At 35.3% G+C, this 21,845-nt stretch overlaps 1 protein-coding gene across 4 annotated transcripts; it reads right to left on the minus strand.

Annotated features, from left to right (window-relative positions):
• Window positions 1-6,564: 6,564 nt before the first annotated feature.
• LOC131153009 (putative protein FAR1-RELATED SEQUENCE 10) lies at window positions 6,565-9,668 on the minus strand. Of its 4 annotated transcripts, none has more exons than XM_058105020.1 (4): window positions 9,472-9,668; window positions 8,109-9,184; window positions 7,582-8,025; window positions 6,565-7,510 (listed from the first exon to the last, which is right to left on the minus strand). In XM_058105020.1, exons 2-4 carry the CDS (start codon window positions 9,129-9,131, stop codon window positions 6,899-6,901), a joined length of 2,079 nt encoding a protein of 692 aa, XP_057961003.1. In that variant the 5' UTR covers window positions 9,132-9,184; window positions 9,472-9,668; the 3' UTR covers window positions 6,565-6,898. The 4 variants fall into 4 exon arrangements, with proteins under 4 accessions (XP_057961003.1, XP_057961004.1, XP_057961002.1 ...); XM_058105021.1 differs by having other exon boundaries at window positions 8,109-8,566; window positions 8,708-9,662; XM_058105019.1 differs by having other exon boundaries at window positions 9,256-9,661.
• Window positions 9,669-21,845: the final 12,177 nt, after the last annotated feature.

The following is a 21,845-nucleotide window of genomic DNA, read 5'->3' on the forward strand; positions in this document are numbered from 1 at the left end:
TTGACAAAGTTACTTTTGACTACTTGGTATACAAAAACATAGTTAGCTAGAACCACAATTCTGAAGTTAGCTACAAATTTGACCAATTATAGCATAGATTTGGTGAGATTTTTTCAGCTTAGAAATAAAATAACACTTCCCTGTTCTTAATCTATAAATCTTCTTTAAAATGATTTAGAATGAGATATAATTTTTTAAAAGAAAAGTAACATTTATTTTTTAAATATCTGCAATACCATACAAAATAATTGATTATAATTCACATTAGAATTCTACCCATTCTGAATAGCAGAATTTGATTTTTAAATGAATTGGATTGAAATGAATTCTACTTCAAATACAATTTTTCAAGTAGAGTAGGATCAAATAAACAAAGAGGGAGAGGGAAAAGAAGAGGTGGGGAAAAAGCGTCTCCTACTTAAACAGCAGAAGAATACTCTAGTTCTAATCGATTCCAGGCCTGGGGTTTGTAGAAGATACTGGAAAAAAGATTACCTATAAAGTTAGTATTTGGTGTAAAACTATAGTCTATGAATGCCCTGTAACATAAATAAATTCAAATAGCTGATTTTGTTTTTGGTAGTTCTCAATCAAATGGCTATGCATCATCACCTGCAAGACAAGATTACCTAACAGTTGGGGCTTGTTTATATATACCGTCATATTACTGTTCTACAAAATTGTTATGGCAGTTAGTGGCTGTCCATGTTACTGTTGGGCATGCAAGAGGGGGTGGTATTTTGCTTTTACCAAACAAGATCTTTTGCACCCACAACTCTTTAAGGTATGAGTATGGACACCAGGCAAGCCCACACTGATTTTTTAAATTACAAAACAATGTTGAAGCTTATTTTTTTAACTTCTTAACCAGTCAAACTGGAAGATCACTCATAGTGTTCACTTAACAAGTTAATTTTATAAATTTTACCAAATATAATAGGAACGAATTAAAACATATATATATTACTACGGGCATGTTATAAGAGCCCCACATTTCTATGTTATGATATGATTCTAAGATAAGATAAACATAATGCCATCATTTAAAGGGTATTAAACTTTTATCGTTATTTTTAAAATTTTAAAAATAAATTAATATTGTATGATATTTCAATGAACTTAATCAATTCTATTAAAAAAATTTGTATCAAAGTTAAATTAAATATTATATCTCAACAAATATATCTTAAACAAGTATACAATCAGTATTAATTGAGCTCTAAGCAACGACATTGACAAGCATGTTCTTAAACATTGTTTACAATTTGCAAATTTAACCGAGTCAAGGTTTGGAGTGTATAAATTTTACTTACGTATGAAATGAACCTAAAAGTTATCTTTAAAATTTTTTATTTAATTTATCAAATAAAATTGAATGAAGTGTTACCAACTTGAGTTCTAAACTGCTTGAATCATTTGCATCCACAAGAATATCAAGTTCATGCATTTGAATTGAAATCATATCGAGAAAAATAATATCTCAATTACAGAAAAAGAAAAAAACCAGAAGACTCCAAAGTCTTCTAAACTACTATTATTATCTTCTAGAAGAAGGCATACACTAGCATACCACAAGGTAGAACAATAAATACAATGACAATTGATGGGACATTAATTTTTTATTAATAGCATGATTTGAATGTTCAAGACGCACAAAAGTATGAATCTGCATGTTTTCGATCAAAACGGAAATCCCATTTTTCTGAAATCAGATTCCAGTAAGGATTTTTGTTTTTTAAAAAAAGATGGTTCACAATGAACCATGCATGTGTTGAACTATGTCAGTTTCCATATGATTTTTCATATGTTTGCATATTACTTGTTTAATATTTAAAACTATAATACATACATTTAAAAAAAAAATTATATATCTTTAAATTAATTAAAAAACACTGGTTCAAATATTGAATTCAACAATTGGTGGCCCAGTTTAACCTTAAATTTGCTTTCGTTTTTAAGAAGTTTGCTATTGCAAAAAATGAACTCACCATGCACTTACCGTCCTACATTTCCTTTTCCTTTTAAGAAGTTTTTTTATTGCAAAAAATGAATTCATGCATGCAGTTACTGCCCGACGGCTGCAGCCGCTACCATTATTTAAAACCATGATTGAACCTTAAATTTACTGACTTCATGGTTTGATGTTCAGATTTTTGTGACAAGTACAAGACGACTAATTATCGCTCATATTGCCCATTTGCTATCTACCACTCCGTACAGAACAAAAAGCCACAATTCAATGAGGTTCCTACGCTCATGTGGTTAGAAGAACACAACTTTCCTTTTCTTTCCATTCCATGAATTTATATCGACATAAATAGTTCATTTCATTCATAAGAGATAAGGATGGTCATTAGTTACCTGCACGCTGCAAGGCTGCAACTATGCATACTTCTGGAGCGAGGGATCTAGAAGGACCCCAGATAGGGAGAGATTGTGGAGGAGAACTGAAGCTTGAGAAACCCAGTTCCTTCTGTTTGTTGCAAATGGATACAAGATGGTAAGTGCCGACCATCTACAATAATTGTCGCAACTATCAGTTTCAATCATTCACTGAAAACAAATATTTCATGGAATGGTATTAGAGATTGTGATGGTATAACGACCAGCACGACCTAGCCACCATTCCCAGTCATACAAATGGGGCATTGATTCCACATCTTGAACAATAGAACTCTTGGTCTTAGATTAATTTCAATAAAGCCTTGCATATCAGTTGGTACCAATGAGGATTGAGATACTTGTGTATACTGGGCATCACCATCTCGCCCATGTAATGGTTGTGATGTGCGCAGTACACATAGCCCAATAATTTCTCATGAAAATCAACCAAACGAAGAAACTGATTCAGCAAAAAATGCTCATATAAACATGCGAATATTTAACAACCAATTTGGACCAAAAAAATATATATGCATAATAAAAAAAAATCTTAACCAGAAAATGGATGGGGGAAAAGCTTAATTTTGCTGTCATCAAGCAAATGAACCCATTAATATTTTCTGCAGTTCCACCCGAATGAAACCTGTAACAAGATCCATCTATTAAACTTCTTGTAAAAGTTTAAACTGAGATTACATTCCCTACAGACTTGTAAAAGTTTCAAAGATCCCTGTATTTCTCGTCTCTGCTATTTGTATACTTCCTGACTCAAAAGTGTAGTCTTCATGCATGTATGAGGTTCTGGCACAGGACGCTCCACGAGTTTTTCCTTTTTCAATGAAGAGCAATCCCAAACACGTAAAAGTAAATTAAGTGCAATAACTGCGTCAGACCATTTTACCCAAGTCATTGCTACCTCAGGCCTTTTAACTCAGTTCTATTTGTTGAAGTTAAACCTATAATAGTAAGATTAGCTAAGCTCTACTTGGCCACTCCAGAACTGTTCACAAAATACAAATGCTGTCAAGCTCGAATTCACATAACATCAGGGCATCCTGGACGTTCAACAACTCCAGAGGTGACAGACAAACAAAAATAAATTGAGCCAAAGTATAAAATATAGGCATTCATAAAGCATTACATTCTATGGGAGTTGTTGCCACCACAGTTGCGAGGAGGAACCTTAGGGCATAAAGATTTTCTGCATTCAGACACAATTAACACGGCATAACTTTCCCTATTTGCAGGAATTGTGGAGCCTGTAGCTATTTAAGTAATTAAATTTAAGATACAAATGAATGTATTAAGTAACACCCAAATACTTTTAGTTATCCAAAAAATAAAGAACATTGCAATAAAAGGCAAAGCTCCATATATTTTGAAATATTCAAATGAGTCTATTTTAAAGGAACTAAAACAAGACTACTTGTGTTTCTTCACTTTTAAATAGGAAAGCATTTATGATTCCACTCAATGGCATATTTCTATTATTTATTTTTCGATAATAAAAGAAGATATATTTTGAAAGAGAATGTACAAGCATTGCAAAGATACTAAATTCAATGGCATATTTCTAGCACTTGACCAGCATAATTATATTGATTTCAATGGTAGATACATTTAAGATGAACTATGGATTCAGATAAAAACACTAGCAAGAGTCTTGGAAAATAGGGAAATCCCTTGTTACCCTTGTTCATACCCTTTGCAGCAGAAACAGGACAAAAGTTATTTTTGACGTACTTGCATTCAGGGTAGAAGGGAGAAATAGGTTTTTTACAAGAAGGTATGTCAATAATATGAAATAGAGAATTTATATTAAAGAAAGAGAAAAAAAGATACAATCAAGATGAAAGGAAAAAAGAAAAAGCAGGGAGGACAAGATATTCTTCCTTTAATTAAAAAGCAACTAAACAGGAAGTAAATACAGAAGGTCGAAACACACAAACTCAAGGCCATAGAGCCACCCAATCCCACTGCATGTCTACCAAAGAAACATGCTGAAGAAATCAGTTAGCCAAACACCAAAGAGATACAAAGAAAACCACTCTGCTCCAAAGCATCTTACTGGAACTGGCAACCCCTTTAAAGATTCTGGTATTTCTTTCCATCCGGACGCACCAAATAATAGCCAGAGTACATACATCTCCATAGAACTTTCATCTCTTTTCTCTAACCAAAACCAGTATAAAAAGGTCCAAAAAAACAGGGCAAACCCAAGTTTCTCCAAATATTCCAAATAAATTATTCCAAAGTCCCCAAGTGGAGGGAAAATGGAGAAACAAGTGAGAGCAGATTTCTCCAATCCTGTAGCATAGCACAAATATCAGGAGATAAGGCCTTTCTGGGTCTTATGCTTCTATAGTATTAAAAGGCCTTGGTCTTTGAAGGAACTTTAGCTTCCCAGACTAGAGAATAGAGGCCAAAGGATCTAACATTAGGTTCATGGACCAAATAAGAGAAAAGATTTGCATGAGAAGCCCCTAGAGGAATCAAGATTCCAAACACATCTATCATTCCCCACTTGGATGCAAAAGCAGTCTAGCATAATAGTCAAAGAAGCAAGCTCATTAGCTTCTCTCTCGTTGAGGTTCCTCCCAAAGTGAAAATCCCACGGAAGGCCCACCTGAAAAATGAGAAAGCCCACAACAGGAGACCCATGAAGATTAAAAAGATGAAATAAGAAAAGGAAACCAATAGCGAAGGGCAGATTCCCAACCCAATTGTCCTCCTAGAAATGGATTCTCCCCCCATTACCCACAATATAATGTATGTTAGGAAAGAAAGATGATAGATTTGAGACACAAATTTCCAAGGACTGGAATAAGTGCCATTAACTCCTGCAAAAGCATCTCACCAATTTTGTGAAAGACTAAATTAACAACGAATAACCTTTTGCTGAAAAGAGTTATGCTCCAAGAAAAAATTCCATAACCACTTTCCCACCAAGGAGATGTTTTTAGAAACCAAATTTCCTAGACCCAGGCCTCCCTCCTTTTTAGACCCACTCACAATGTTCCAACCTACTAAATGGTTTCTTTTCTGCTCATCATCATCTGATCAGAGAAAATAGTTTACGCGCAACTCTCACCACAAATCTAAAATGGGATAAACAATGCAAGGGAATAAAAGACAGACAAGCATGAATTAGAATAATATGACCCTTAAACCCAAAAAATGCTCCTGTCCACCCATCCAACCTCCAAGCAATTCTCTCAAAAACTGGGCCCAAAACTAATCAACTATAGGATTACCCTTCAGGGAACCCCTAAATAAGTAATAGGCCAAGCCAAAACCCTGCAACTAACCAAGCAAAAGGAGTTAATTATATGAATTTAATTATATTTTAAATTGCTCAGAACATCTTTGGCCACTTCGAAAATTATAAAGTTAATTGAAGGCCAAGTTTTCCAAAATTATCAATTATGCAAGTACTACCAAAATCTTCCACATTCATTTAGATAAGAACTTCAACATGTCCATACAAAAAACAAAATCATGACCAATTTTGTTTGCTTAAACAAAAGATAGGCATTCAACATGACCTTCAGAGGTTGGGAAAAGACAAAAGCAAGTAACCGATTCCTATCACAAGCTTGGGGTGAGATGAATCACTTGATGTAGCAGTAGAACTAATATTTAGCATTTGTATTGTGCTGCCAGTCAGCAGTTTGTAACCTAATCTTTCAAAATAAGGCACCCAAAATTTCAACAAATCATGGAGCACAACCACCTTGAAGCCCTTGTCCATAACCATAATAAGATGAACCACTTGAAGAAGAAAGGCACTAGGAAGCAGGTCGTGAGCTCAATGAATTAGCATGACCAGTTCCAAGCCATCATCCCATAAGAATAATAAATTTTGTCAAGCATCTTAAAAAAAATAACAAATAAAAAAGGGAACCTGGCATTTGAAATTTCAGAAAGGAACATCCATTCCACCTCCAACATTTCTATTTTCAGTTTCATATTTCTAAACCATATTTTGGACTACAATGTAGTGATCTGCTCCAAATGCACCATTTAAAGTTTCCTAGTATGTGCATTGAAGTTGATAAATGTAAAACAGAGCACCAATGAAGACAGAAAGATGTCCATGAGCCAAAAACCTTAATAATTCTTATGCATCATAAATCAAGAAGTAAAGAACTTTATAAGGTAATAAAAATTACGCAAGGGAAAAATAAAATGAACTTTCTTTTTTATTCTTCATCCTTCAAATATAATCTACTTTTGACATTTTACAGATTACACCACCTTATTAAATCTTCCATATTTTTCAGTCTCAACCAGCCGCTCGTACAGGAAATCAGAACTGGTTGGCCACTGAACTGAAGTCTGCATCTAAATTTATTTTGAGAAGCCTAAATCCTCAAAACAACATTTGTTGCGCCATTTGTGCTTTCAGCAACTCTACTAATACCGCAATACATTCTTTGAAGAGCATTCTATTTCCAATGAGCAACATTTCCAATAGCTTCATTTGCTACCATATGCAGCACTTGCCATTTAAGACTCAACCAGAGGGTGAACATGTCAAATCCATGGCAACTGCTTCACTAGCAGGCATATTTTTAACCTCATTAATGAGCCTTGTAAGTTCTTTTGCCAGTTCTCTTTGGACATAATCAGAACGCTCCTTTGTAAATGATGATTCTGAAAACAGAATCGTGGTAAGTGAATGGAATTCTTGGAACCATTCATCATTAGTGCACGAAATATTTTGATCATCGAAAGGAACTAGAGAGTTTTCTCGTCGCCAACGACTTGGAAAATACTTTTCAGGAAGTTGAAAGTAGTTCTTGACTAAAAGTACACGGAGAGCATGTCTGCATATAATTCCTGAAGACTCAAATTCCTTACAGGAACAGTGAATTTGTTCATCTTCTGGAATCCATATCACAAGACGCTCCCCGTCCATCTTCTTGAAGTGGCGTGCAAGATATGATCCATTAGCCATTTCAGACATAGCATATTGCATAGCTAACACCAATTCCTGTTGGAATGCGTTGAAGGCAAATTGAGTGAGAATATTTCGTGCATGCTCCTCAATGGGAATGCAAGTTTTAATATGCACATACTGCATCTCCTCACGTGCTTGGTTCTGAAAATTGGAGGAAATACCTACCTGCAAGGTTTCCAAACAAATTAATAGTTAAACCTACGAGGTGAAAGGACTGGAGCAAATCATTGGCATACCTGCTCAAAAAAGCTACGCAAACAGGTTTGGGAATGAAAGAGCCCTCTTAGGAATGCGTCCACAGACTTTGAATATGCTGCTGTAGCCATCCGCGCTAGAAAGTAACCTCTTGTATAGGATAATGCCCAAGATGCTCTATGAGAAAATAGTAAAGCAACATGTCTATCTGAACTGATTCCAAACCGAGAAACCAACTGATTCCATCGAAGCTCAAAATCTTCCTGACTCTCCAAACGGTACAATGCATCAAACTCTGATTTGAATTCTGCATATTGTGGTCCAAGTGGATGAGAAAACCAGCTGGATACTTTGGGTAGAATATTCCATATCGAAGTGACATGTTTAGTATTTGGTAATTCTGTTTTGACAATATCAATAAGCCCTTGATCAAGATCAGTTAGAATTGTCTGTGGACATCTTCCTTTCATGAACCGAACAAAAATCTGTACCAGGAAATAGAAATCCTCACAACTGGAAGAAATGCAACAGCATGTGTCAAATGATGGAAGAGTTTGGGGTAGCAAACCTGTAAAGCCCATGCAAAGGAACGCGGTGTTTCATCCTGCAACAAAGCACAACCAAAGCAAATGATTTTCCCATTATTGTCAATACCAAGCCATGCTCCAAAAAGCATACCATATGTGATTGAACGATAAGTAGTTTCGAAACAAACTGCATCACCAAATACAGAGAATGCCCGAACAGAGTCCCCATAGGACCAAGCAATGTTCTCAACCTTATCATTGCCATCCACAGTAAAATCATAAACAAAGTTCTCATCAGCATCTTTTGTAGCCTTGCATGCCTCAAGAAGATCCATCGTATCATTTTCTCTTTTTTCAGTTAGTAAAGCATCATTTTCCTGGACAAGTTTCTTGCGATTTTGAACAAAATTCCTCACGTCCCTCTCCAAAAATGGCAACTGCCCACCTTGAATTCCTTTTTCTAGCTCAAGCACCTTCACTATACGATGTATTGGAAATCCTGCTTTGGAAAGTAAAAGAATGCGCTCTTGATCAGCTTCGTGTATTTTCCGGTAAGCAGGCAAGAGACGCACTTGGTCATCTTCCAAGAGCTCATGGTTATGAACATTACTGAATTGTACAACAAACCATTGAGACTTACCGTCAACAACCTCCTTCGACATGTACATTTTTGCATCACATCCACACCTTACAGACTTCCTATCTCTGTGGTGCTCACCTGTCGGTTTTTTTCTCGTTGGGGCAAACCCAGATCGATAACAAACAAAATCTCGTTTATATATACCCAATTGTGGGCTCAGCCTTGACCGCTCTTTCCTAATTGAGAAGCCATTTTTCCGGGCAAAGTTCCCATAATACTCAAATGCTTCATCGTCACTCTTAAACACCATTCCAACGTAAGGGGCAACCATAGATTCCGATGAAGACATTGGATCATTTTTTACCAGCTGAGAGGCTATTGTTGTCTCCTCACTATCACCCTCATGAACAACATAACACTTCCAATCCCCACATGGGCATTGCTGCCTCCGAATCCATATGTTTTTTGATGGCATGGACACCATTATAATTCCCACTTGATTGAATTTTAAATACACCAATTATAAATGTTCAAATCCTGGCAATACAAAACAAACCCTTTAAGAGAAAGAAACCAAAACAAAACCACACCAAGAATGAGATATTTACAGTTCAGATGATGTACAAACTACACGAAAATAAAAAGACAACTCAAATTTGTAAGCTTTCTTCACTGAAACGTCATCGGTGCTGCAGCAGCTGCTTATAGGTTTCAATTTCAAAGTTGTAGGGAAAGAAATATTTATGCGCACATATACAACTTTGAAAAGAAAAAAATTGTATAAATTCACGTCTATAAGTGTTAGAGAACTCCATATCGCGTACCAGAACGTATGAGAGAGAGAGAGAGAGAAAGAGGGAGAGGGAGATCAGAGAGCTCCTAAAACCCTAGTTCCTGTTCTTCTACAAAGCAGGTTCCCGAGTCTCCGAGCAGAGCCCCAGCGTGGGGTCGAGTGCCTAGTGGGCTCTGCCTCTATTGGGCCTGTATCAGATGGACACTGGGCTCTGATGGGCTGGGCTCAGGTGTCAGCTCCGTTGATCCAGTAACTGAATGAAAATGATAAAGGGTTCGGCGAGTTAAAAACAAATTGATCACATTTTATAGTGGGGATATATTAGGGAGTTGATTGAAATTTTAAACCTGGATTTTCAAATTGTTTGAATTTAAATAAAATATAATACAAAATTGTTATAATTTTTCTTATATAAAATTATCATGAATTTTATTTATATTTTCATAAATTTAAATTTAAGGTTAGAAATTCATGTTCTCAAAATACAAATTTAACCTAATATTTACGACTTATGAGCTTGACCTTTAGTCTTTCGATTTGAACCAAAGATAATACAAACAATTATTGAATTTAATATAAACATTAACAAATTGAAAGCTAATACTTGAGATTCGGATCCTCAAACACAAGGAACATATTTTTTTTTTAAAAAGTATTAAAATCAAATGTCTAATATAAGTCAATTGAGAACAAAGCTCTCAACTTCTTTGTTATGTACTATTGTTTGTGACTTGTGAGAATGAGAGTCACATGCTTAAGTTTGTCACATAATAGTTAAAAATTCACTTTAAATGTTTCCAGATTATTTAATTTGTTTATTATTATGATATTACTTGCCAAATTTTAAGCATATAAAGCACAAAGATTATGCGGGTGAACGTAAAAGGAGATTAGCACACAAAAATATTTTGAACTATGTATCATTTATATGGTTATTTTAATATTGGAATTTATTCTACCTTGTATTCGAAAATTTAGAATTAGAACTTCAGATTTAGATTTATGTGAATTTGGACAATATGCTATATAAAATTATATTGAGAGTTGATTAAACTGGCACAAATAAAAAATTATATTTTATATTATATGAGTGTTGGCTTGAGGGGTGGGGAAAAAAGATTTTATTGTTTTTTATCCATTCATCTAATAGATTCTTATCATTTTATTTTATTTTTTTTCATTCAAAGGATAGCCCTAAAGACTTAGGAGTGAAATAGAAAATTATTTTAAAAAAATTCACTTGCAATTTGTGTCACGCCTCGAACCCGCCAAGTGAGTTCGGGATATGATGTGATCCAATCACCCATGTCTGACACCATAACCTCAATTATGCAATGGAAAAATAAATAAACATTCTTAATAATATATCATAGTACTATATAAACATCTCAAAATAGTATTTCCCAACATTCAATATCCATACATATATATATATATATATATATATATATATATATATATATCAGAAAACTAAAAAAAAAAATATAAACCAAAAATACAATCAAAATCTGTACCGTCTCACAAAAATACTATGCCAACAAACCCAACCCCGAGCTCGCTAACCTCGATCACGCGGAGGTCTTGAAAAAGATGAAATTCATATTGGGTGAGACACATCTCAATAAGACAGAATAAATTAATACCAGTGTGTGGCTATCATGAGATTTGTGTACAAAATATAATCATCATTTACAAATTATTCCACAATTATGAAATCATTCTTTGTCCCTGCTGTTGACATTTTAAGTCCGATATCTGATTTTGATAATGACAAACCGCAAGTTTCTTATGTGTGTATCTAGTGTTTGAGAAGACTTGATATGTTAGTGCACACATAAGGGAAAGGATAGTGGAAGCCAGAAGACCTTAAAGCTCACATCAACTGGAGTTTTCCACAGAAGACAGAAGAGTAAAAGAAGAAGATATTTTTCTTTAACTGTATATGTATTTTTTGTTTCATTATTTGGTCTGTAATAATTTATGGTCTATAATATTTGCATCTCATGCATAATAGGTATTTATGCTCAACATGACCATAGATTGATCATACGGAATCAAATGACCTTAGGGCACCTTTGGTCGACCGACGCCGAATGTTTTGGACTTTAAGCCCAAAGGCCTTAGATCGACCATAAAACCCAAGGTTTTACATGAAAAAAGTCATCTATTGTCTTAGAATTAAGTATCATGTGATTAGGGATAATTTTATAAAAGGAATAGGACCAAAATGCACAGTGTTGGCATGTTCGGTCGATGGAACTCCAATGCACAGAGCTCTTCAGTAGACCGAACCTTCCCAGGGTCAATTGTTTGCCCCCCCCCCCCTTTCGGTCGACTGACCTTAAAGTGTGCTGCAATGCCCTGGTCTACTGAACAGATACGTGGGAAGTCCCAATGTCCTGGTCGACCGAAGTATATGAAGTTTGGTTGACCAAACCTCGAGGTTCTGAAATTGCCTTAAGATTGGTCGACCATCTCCTCAGTTCAAATATGCCCTAGTCGACTGAACCTCAAAAGTGGTTAACCAAACCTCTCGAGTTTTTCAAATTTACCGAGATTAAAACGTGGTTAATTTTTATTAACCCTACTTAAACATTTTCCAAAATACCTAATAGGTCCCAAACGGTCAAAATTTGAGAAATATCTATATGTACCCCCTCATTTGCCTTGATTAGCAAGCGATTCGCAAAAGTCATTAGAAAAAAATTCTCTCAAATATTTTATACCCCTTTTGCTATATACTTAATATTCCAAGCATATTTTTTTCACACTCTCTTATATACTTATTAGCAAATATCATTTTGAAATAAAGAGTTTGTTTTTCTTGTTCTCCTCACTTGCAAATCAATTGTAAGGTGTAGGAAGATTTGATTGTTTTATTGTGTGCATATTTCAAATCAGTTTCCTTGGCAATATACTCTCACAATACCACACGTTTTGAAAAAAATTTTGAGAGTAATTGCTTGTGTGATTTTCCCACAATATTTCACATATAAATATTTGTTTGGGAAAATCGTGTTTTTGGCTTCTGAGTCTTGGCATCCTTATTGCCAGATTTAAAAGTTTGCATACTTTATTTGATAAATCTTTTGCAAGCTCAAAGTATTTGCTGTGATTGTATTTGATAAAATATTTTTGTGATACTTGATTAGGGTTTTTGAGGTAACCTTGAATATTCACTTGTTGAATATATTATCTTGAATTAAATTTTCAAGACCTCACTTGAGCATAAATATTATTATTTGTGAGTGCATTGGTTATTGTTTGAGTGCATCGGTACATATCTACTTAGCATAGAGGCATTGTATTTGTACACATTGATTGTACTCAAATTTTATTATTCATTGTATTCCAGGCGTGGGCTTGAAGAGGGAGACTTGTCTCGGTAAAAGTCCCGGTTTGGCTTAGACCTGATTAGGAAAGTTAGGTGCACTATCCTAATAAGGTGTAGTTATAGATTGAGGTCAACCCTGTTAATTGACTTGGTTGTAATCGGTGTCGCTCCACCCATGAAGTGAGCAACTTAGTGAAATCCTCTTACTTGTTAGTTTAAGGCGGGGACGTAGGCAATATTGGCCGAACCTCGATAACATTTCTTGTGTCTTTTCTTAAATTCCTGCATTTTAATTTCCAGCACATGTATGCTTAGATTTAATTAATTATGAATATGTGCATGATTTAAATATTGTGAATGATTGGGAAATATTTAGATAGACCCTAGGTTGTGGTGTACTGTTGCTAGATTAGTTGAACCTAGGAATAATTTTTTAAATACCAATTCACCCCCCTCTTGGGAATACACCAACTCCAACACCTACTCACACACACGCAACATATTTTATTGACGAGATTTTTCCAATGATTTGGGTGATTACTCATTCATACAAGTAGCACCCCTATGCTCTGACACCTTATGCAATCGGGCATTGCCACAACCGATGCTCATCAAGGCACTTACCTTACTCAGTAAGCCCTCAAGTGGATAGTTTGTCTCCTATTCACACACATTCACACAATTATTTATCAGCGAAGGTTCCCGAGGATAGGGAAGATTACCTGCCCATACAAGTAGTTTTCCTCTGTCCTAATACGTTATGTGGCTCAGTATGACTACATCTGATATCTATCAGGGCACTTGCCTTTCTCAGCAAGCCCTCGGGCGAAGAGTTTACCTCGCCCCAAATACATATAATACTACAATGTATAATACATTTATGACTTTACTTAGTGTCTATTATCTCTGTATTATTCATCTTTTCAAGTTCTTAGTTTTCACACTTCTTAGTATTTCACATCATATAAATCTCACTTCCATATTTCACATTCACATTTCCCTTTCTCTGTATTTTCGTCTGCATTCATATATTTTGTTCTCATTTTATTCACTGGTTAAATTAACAATTATGCATTTAGAACTTACTACCAGATGGATAACACACTGTTATTGTCACGTCCTGCTCATTTTCACATATTTTTTTTATATTTAATAAAAATTAACATCACACATCTTACATTCTAGTTTAGCAGGTCACAATCCACCTGGACCCGTGGGTACCAGAGATACTTCAGAACACACAGCAGAAGCCTATACAGTAGAAAGTATAAAATCATATACATCTCATCAAAATGTGCAATACAATATACCAGAGTACTACAATCACTATCTCTCTGTATATATATTCCAAAAATGGAATCTAGGGACAATTCCCACAAAAACTTAACTATCCCTACCAAAAACTTACCCTTCTAAAAGGGCTGATAATCCACACTATGTCAGCGGGGCTTTTCCCGCTCTCCTATCTGGGGCTCCTGAAAAGTTTATGAAATTTAGGGGTGAGACACCTTTCAGTAAAGGAAAAAAAACTAATACTAGTGTGTGATAACATGAGTATTCTATGTTCTATATATACCATACATAACATATTCAATACTGTTCATCAAATCTGGGAAAAAAACATGTGTACATCAAAGCACGACAAAAAATACTGCATTTTATAAGCATATCTTATCTCATCTCATAATAATAATAACATAAAACAATCCTGGTAGGTTAGCTAGCTGTTGTTATGTATTACCCCCACATGACTGAGTTGTGTGGCCCGAAGGCGGGACCTGACAATGGTTGGCCGACCACTGCCAAGTCAATAGTCTAGTCTGTAGGTCCGATGTGTCTACCCAGACTGGTCCGTACACTAGGGGCGATAACAACACACTTCTTGAAATAACCACATCGACCATCCAATCTCACACCACTCCGTACAGCGGCGTTAACACAGATATCATGATCACGAGGACCATGGACACATAGCAACGGTACCATGCAAATGCCAGCCTAAACCAAGCCAACCAAGTTCTGATAACATATACATATACTGAAATCGTGATACAGGGATATTTCATATCATTTATTTTCACATCAATCATATCATTTCACATATATACATGTATCATGAAAATCATCGGCCCGTACGCCGGTATTACATATTTTATCATAGCACGGCCTGTACGCCAGCAAATCACATAGCACAACTCGTACGCTGGAAAATCACATAGCTCGGCCCGTACGCCAGCAAATCACATAGTACAGCTCGTACGCTGGCAAATCACATAGCTCGGCCCGTACGCAGGCAAATCACATAACACAGCTCGTACGCTGGCAAATCACATAGCTCGGCTCGTACACCAACAAACATAACCACATAGCACGGCCCATACGCCGGCAAATCACATATATATATATATATATATATATATATATATATATATATCAACCCGTATGCTGGTTTTCCATCATAAAAATTCATACCATTCACATTCCCAGAAAACAGTATTTCCCAACATTTTACTCATGCCACACAACAAATTTTCCACATATTCAACATACGATCATTTTCACAGTACTTTGCAAATATATAACATATATATAAACTTATACATTTTCCATAAATCAAATGGTAAATATATTTTATATATATATATATATATATATATATATATAAGCATTTTCTCAAAAATAGAAACTAGTTTAGTTTATCCCCTTACCTGATTCCTGAAAAGCCCCTAATAAAACTGCCCCACACCCACAAGGTTCCTAACTCAACATCTTGAAAATGAAAAATCCCAGAATTAAAGTTCAGTATTTTTAAGCATACAATATTTTCAATTGTCAAAAACTCAAATATTGAGTAGAAATTTTTTACCCAAAAGCATTCAAGTTTAACACCTGAGGGGTTCCCAGACCAATATCCTAAAACTGAAAACTCCCAGTATTAAACTTCAATATTTTCATGCGCACAACATTTCTTGTAACTAGCGTAAAACCAAATATGACTTAAAAAGCCTTACCTCAACTCTGAGATGATTTCCAACTAGCTTTCTCCCATGATCCGTTCCAGCCAATTTGGAGAGAACTCCGCCAGGAGCGTCGTGGTGACTTCAAATCGTCAATCCGGTGTAAAAATAGCCCAAAAACGAAGAGAGAGAGAGAACTGAAGGGGGAAAGAGAGAGAGTGTTAGCTTCTTTAAGAAGCTTAAATTATCCGGATTTTCGTATATATAAAACTGAGGATTTCATCGATGAGCCCGTTCTTCGTCGACGAAATTCAGGCTGCCTCAGAACCCCTCGGTATTTTCTCATCGACGAGTCCCTGTGTTCGTCGACGAATTCTCCTAAGCCCTCATCGATGAATCCCCTGTATTCATTGACGAATTCTTGCTGATCCCCCTTTTTTCGTTAGTCCTTTCAAAGTTCAATGTCGTCAACGACCTCCTTCTATTACCGATTCCCATATCCCTTTTCTTTTATTATTTAACTACCATTTTATTCGGGTCATTATAGTTATGCTTCCCCCCATTATGGGTTGTGTGGTTCGAAGGTTGAACTTAACCTTGGTCGGCCCACCAAGGTTAAATCAAAAAACAACATCTTCAGTTTGTAAGTCAGATTGGCTTTCCCACACTAGTCCGGACTCCAAGAGGAACTCTACCCTACACAGCACAATTGACCATCCCGTCTCCACACTCTACACGAGACGTGTGGGTGCACTAACTCTTCAGAAATCATGCGCAACAGTACTGCGCATAACACGAAAGCACAATCCATCGGAGTTCTCAAACCATAACTTGCAATTTAACATTCACATTCAACTCTGATTTAACAATCACACACAATAAATATTCTCAACACATTTCAGTATTTCAAACATCTCATAAATAAATAAATAAATGTATATATATATATATATATATATCATAATTCATCGCAATATATTTTTTTTACTCATGTCATACGATTTAGAATAATATACATATTTATACATTTACAAAAAATACGCCAACCCATATTCATCATTCACATTACTGAAAATACACATTTAATTATCTCCACAATTATCCAGAAAATCCATTACTTTCATCATTTCATTTTCACAAATAATAACTAATAACACAGCCCTAGGCTCAAAATCACAATTCAAACGGTTGGCTTTTCTAAAATTTGCATAATAAACATATACTTACATATATTATTTTTTTCGTTTTTATCCAGTAAATTCACAAAATTACTGCCTTAATCTATTCCCCTTACTTGGTTTCCAGAAACTACGCCTGTAGGGATCCCGAAACGATGTCTGCAGCGCTCACCTGAACCCTGATTCAATAACCCTAGCTCATCAAATCAACCCCAAATAAAATATTATTTTAACATTTTCTAGGTTTTATAAACTCCAAATAAATAATTAAATTCCCAAAAATAACCAATTTGCTTAATTTCCTAAATCTTGCCCTAGCCTTGGAGTGGTGCTTGGAAAACCCAGTTCAAAAATCTGCTCTGCTAGACTTATAGAGAAATGCTCCTAAAAGCACGTGGTGGTTTCATATCGTCAGTTAGGCTAAAGATTTGAGAAAAATTGAGGAGAGAGAGTGGGTTTACCTTACCCTAGGAGTGGTACCTACAATGCTCCTACGAAAAATTCACTTCAGTAAGAAAGTCAGTGGCGTAGAATGAAATCCAGCGGTATTTTCTATTTTCCAATTGTCCGAATATTTGCCGAGAAAATAAGGAGAGAGAGAGAGAGGGAAGGCAGAGGAGAGAGATGGAGCAGGAGAGTGAGAATTGGCGCAGAGACTTCTCTGCATCTCCAAATCAAAGGGAAGCTTTAGGTTACATTTGTTATGTAATTATAATATATTATATTATACTAATATATTAATATATTATATTATATAATTTAATTAATAATAATTATTTAATTTAATTTTTAATTTTAATTTTTTTTACACTTCCATATATATTATTTTTCTGGAGAGTTACATTCTCCCATTCTTATAAAAATTTCATCCTCGAAATTTATGAACCGATAATTCTATTTAGATTCTATTATTAACGGACCACCTCATACCACATATTCCAATATACTTCATAACTATAACTAACTACATTGATCTAAAACCAGAAATAACTATTGCTTATCTTATAACATAAACTTATTACCTACTCCTGCACCACGTGCAATGTCCGCACTAATCGAGATACAAATATTAAACTAGAAAATCAATAAACATTGAAACCGGAGCCAGTGCTCAAAAACATCACCATCAATGGATTTACTGTGGTTTTCTGAAACTTGCGATTAAATCAGAAAATCACAAAAGTCCGTCAAGGGATTTCTGCCTTCAAGTTATGGAAAACAACTTAGAATTCCTAACAGTATCTTCATCTACCAATTCCTATCCTCGTCCTAACTCGATCCTATACTTTGGTATTAATCCGTCCTAGAGCCTACAGAACCTCACAACCTAATGCTCTGATACCACTCTTGTAACGCCCTGACCCTCTGGGTGGCCTGGAGTGCTACTAAACATACATAACATACATTTCTCTGATACCATATGTAATGTCCTAACCTGGGTCTGCTAGGGAGCACTGCGTCTCTCCTCCTCCACCTGGACAAGACAATAGGGGGGCGGGTCTTATCAGACTAGTGACTGGCCCCACAAACCAACACGTGTCCTTTTCAGTGTGTTTTGTCCTCATTCACACACTTCCTGAGAAAACTTCCCAGATGGTCACCCATCCCAAGATTGCTCCAAATCAAGCACGCTTAACTATGAAATTCTTATAGGAAGGCTCTTGAAAAGAAAGGTGCACCTTATTGATATAGGTAGTAACATCTAATCTTTTAAGTCTTTCATCTATGGGGTATCACATTCTCCCCCACTTATAGAATGCAACATCCTCGTCGCGAACCCACATTTCCAAACCCAGGCGATGTGAATCTCATCACACTTTCGGTTGGGTGTTGGCTCTGATACCATTTGTAACGTCCCAACCTGGGTCTTCCAGGGAGCACTGCGTCTCTTCTCCTCCACCTGGACAAGACAACAGGGGGGTGGGTCTTATCAGACTAGTGACTGGCTCCACAAACCAACACGTGTCCTTTTCAACGTGCTTTGTCCTCACTCACACACTTTCTGAGAAAACTCCCTAGGTGGTTACCCATCCTACGATTGCTCCAAACCAAGCACGCTTAACTATGGAGTTCTTATGGGAAGACTCCTGCAAAGAAAGGTGCACCTTATTGATATGGGTAGTAACATCTAATCTTTTAAGTCTTTCATCCATGAGGTATCACACCATACATATACAACCCGTCCAAATAAGGGAAACGAGTGTTCCATACTAATCTGTATAAATATACACAACAAAAAAACACACAATCCTCAAAATGAATATAGCTATTGTCTATGACTCACCAGCTCTGAAAAAACAAACAACAATCAAAAACCAGACCAGTAGTACGCTAAACTCGATCCCTCAAAGGACCTAAAACAAGATTTGTATGATAGGGTGAGACACCTGTCAGTAAAATAGATTATATTATCATCGGTGTATGGTCAACATGAGATTTCGTGTGTACATATTACTGATAACTTTCAAATCATTTAACTAGTATTTTAAAACTATACTGAATTGTAAATCTAAAAATACATACTGCTGACTCAATATAGCCATTTCTATAGTAAATATGCCCATATATGCCTAGAAGATACAACCTGTACTGTTGAATTAGCATCGTCACGCTAAATATAACATACAACATGTTTCCCCTATGACGGGTTGTGCGGCCCGGAGGTTGGACCTAGCATATAGTCGGCCGGCTATAGTTAAGTCAAACATAAAGTAGTACGATGGTGCCTACTCTATGCCCGAAGGCAGAGTCACCTAGAATTACTGCATTGAATGGAGCCCCATAATTTCTGCATCGAGGAGTACTTTACCCAGGCCACCAGTCACCTTCCCATATCCACATGTACTCTACCGAAGACGTGTGGTTGCACCCCTACAATATATGTAGATATATATAGCAACGGTACTATGCTCATAGTATAACATCATATCAACAGGGTTCTACAGTCATATATGACAATTTACATTGTATAAAACTGAAATCATACCTCATTTCCATGAAGCCACATAAAACATAAGCTGTTTGTAGTTCGGTAAAACTATCTGTTGTATATTGTCTAGGTAAAAATCGACATATCATAAACTCGGCATCTAGCCGTCATTTCACATATCGACATATATAGCCGTCGTATCATATCTCGGCATATAGCTATCATATCATATCAGTATTACACATAACCTGCTCATTTATACCAATTAAAACTGTACTCTTGCCATACAACTTTTCATCAGGTAATTCGTAAATACATACTATTTGGGAAAACAAATACTGTACGGAAAATTGGGGTATGAGTATCTCCAAGTTGTTATTTTTATTAACAATATATATATAAAGCTAAATACAGGAAAAACAGAGATAATCAACTCTACCGCCTTTGGTTCATTGTAAAATACCCCTATGGTTTCAAATCCCAAATTTCCAATTGGTGAAAACGTTCAGAAAGTTGAGTACTTTAATCTAAAAATATCATATTTGAATTTAATCAGTTGGTTTTGGTAATAAAGTCGGTTAATCGAACCCTAGGCTCGAAAACCCTAGAAAATCCGTAATTTTACACATAAACATTTATAAAATTTTAAATCGGTAAAATTCGTAAGATTAGCTGACATAATATAATCTCCTTACATGTTTTCCTGAAAAATGCTCCAAGAACCAATGTGGGTAGGAGACAGAGGTTTAAGACGACCGCTAGCAGTGCTACTGCTCCTTTTTTATCACTTGAAATCTTCATTGCACAATCGCTATACTCTCTCTCTCTCTCTCTCTCTCTCTCTCTCTCTCTCTCTCTCTCTCTGTAATTGAAAAAAAAAAAAAGAGCAGTAATTTTTTATGTGAATGATAGATGGAGGGAGTACATAACTATCAATGTTTCCATTTCAAATTTGAAATGGGAACTTGAGCATGTGCATGGACACAAATAGAAAAAAGAGACCCTGTAATAGAAATCATAAGAGAAGACACAGATAACATGAAATTAATCCAGGATGTGTAAAAATTAAATATTTGATGTCTTGTTTTATCACTTGATTTAAAAGTTTAAGTTGCTTGGCAGTGAATTAGCAAATGTATATCAAGCCATTTAGCATGAACATATATTGTTCATGAGAGATTGAATAAAAACAATGATATCCTGTTTGGGTGGGAGAGTCTTTAAGAAAAAACACACTTGTTTAATCCTTTTTATTAATAAAATTAATAGATGAGGTGCTTAATTAAGTTAGAATTGGTAAAAAAAATCTACAATTATATTCTGTTTTTATTAATTAATTTGGTTAATGGAATTACCCAAAAAGGTAATTCGGTCGGGTTCGGTTCGGTGAGGCCCCTCTATTCGATTGGGTCGATTAACAGTTTTCATTAACCAAAAATTTTGTTTAATTCGGTTAATTAACCGAATTTGGCCTAACCAACCGTTTGTTCACCCCAACTTTAAAGATAGCTAATTTTACAACTAGACATGAATTTAAGCGTGATCAATTAGTCAATAAGTTGTATATATCCTTATGTATTAACTCAATTAAACTAAAACACACCCCTTAAAATTATATATCAAACTTCTAAATAACTTAACCATCAAATGAAAATGTAAAATGTGCTAAGCATTTTTAAGATTTTTTTGCCACATGTTGTTGCTACACTACTATCTAAAATTTATTAATATTTCATTATTATTTTTTTAAATAATGTCTTGAACAAGTTACTTGTTAATACTTTGAATTGAATATTATGGGTGTAAAGGCATGGTTGTGCTTGAAAGGACATGTTTTAAAGGTTAAATTTATATTTTTTTTTATTTGAATTTTAGCAAAATACAATATACTTCACAAAAACTTAAATTCAAAATTCAAATTCTAAACTCGCAAAATAGGTTTATATTTTCTTAAAGATTTTTTTTTTGGGAGAAAAGTGAAGAAAAAGAAAATAAAAAATCTATTTT

This window comes from Malania oleifera, chromosome 4 (assembly GCF_029873635.1).
Source record: "Malania oleifera isolate guangnan ecotype guangnan chromosome 4, ASM2987363v1, whole genome shotgun sequence".
Classification (NCBI taxonomy): Eukaryota; Viridiplantae; Streptophyta; class Magnoliopsida; order Santalales; family Ximeniaceae; genus Malania; species Malania oleifera.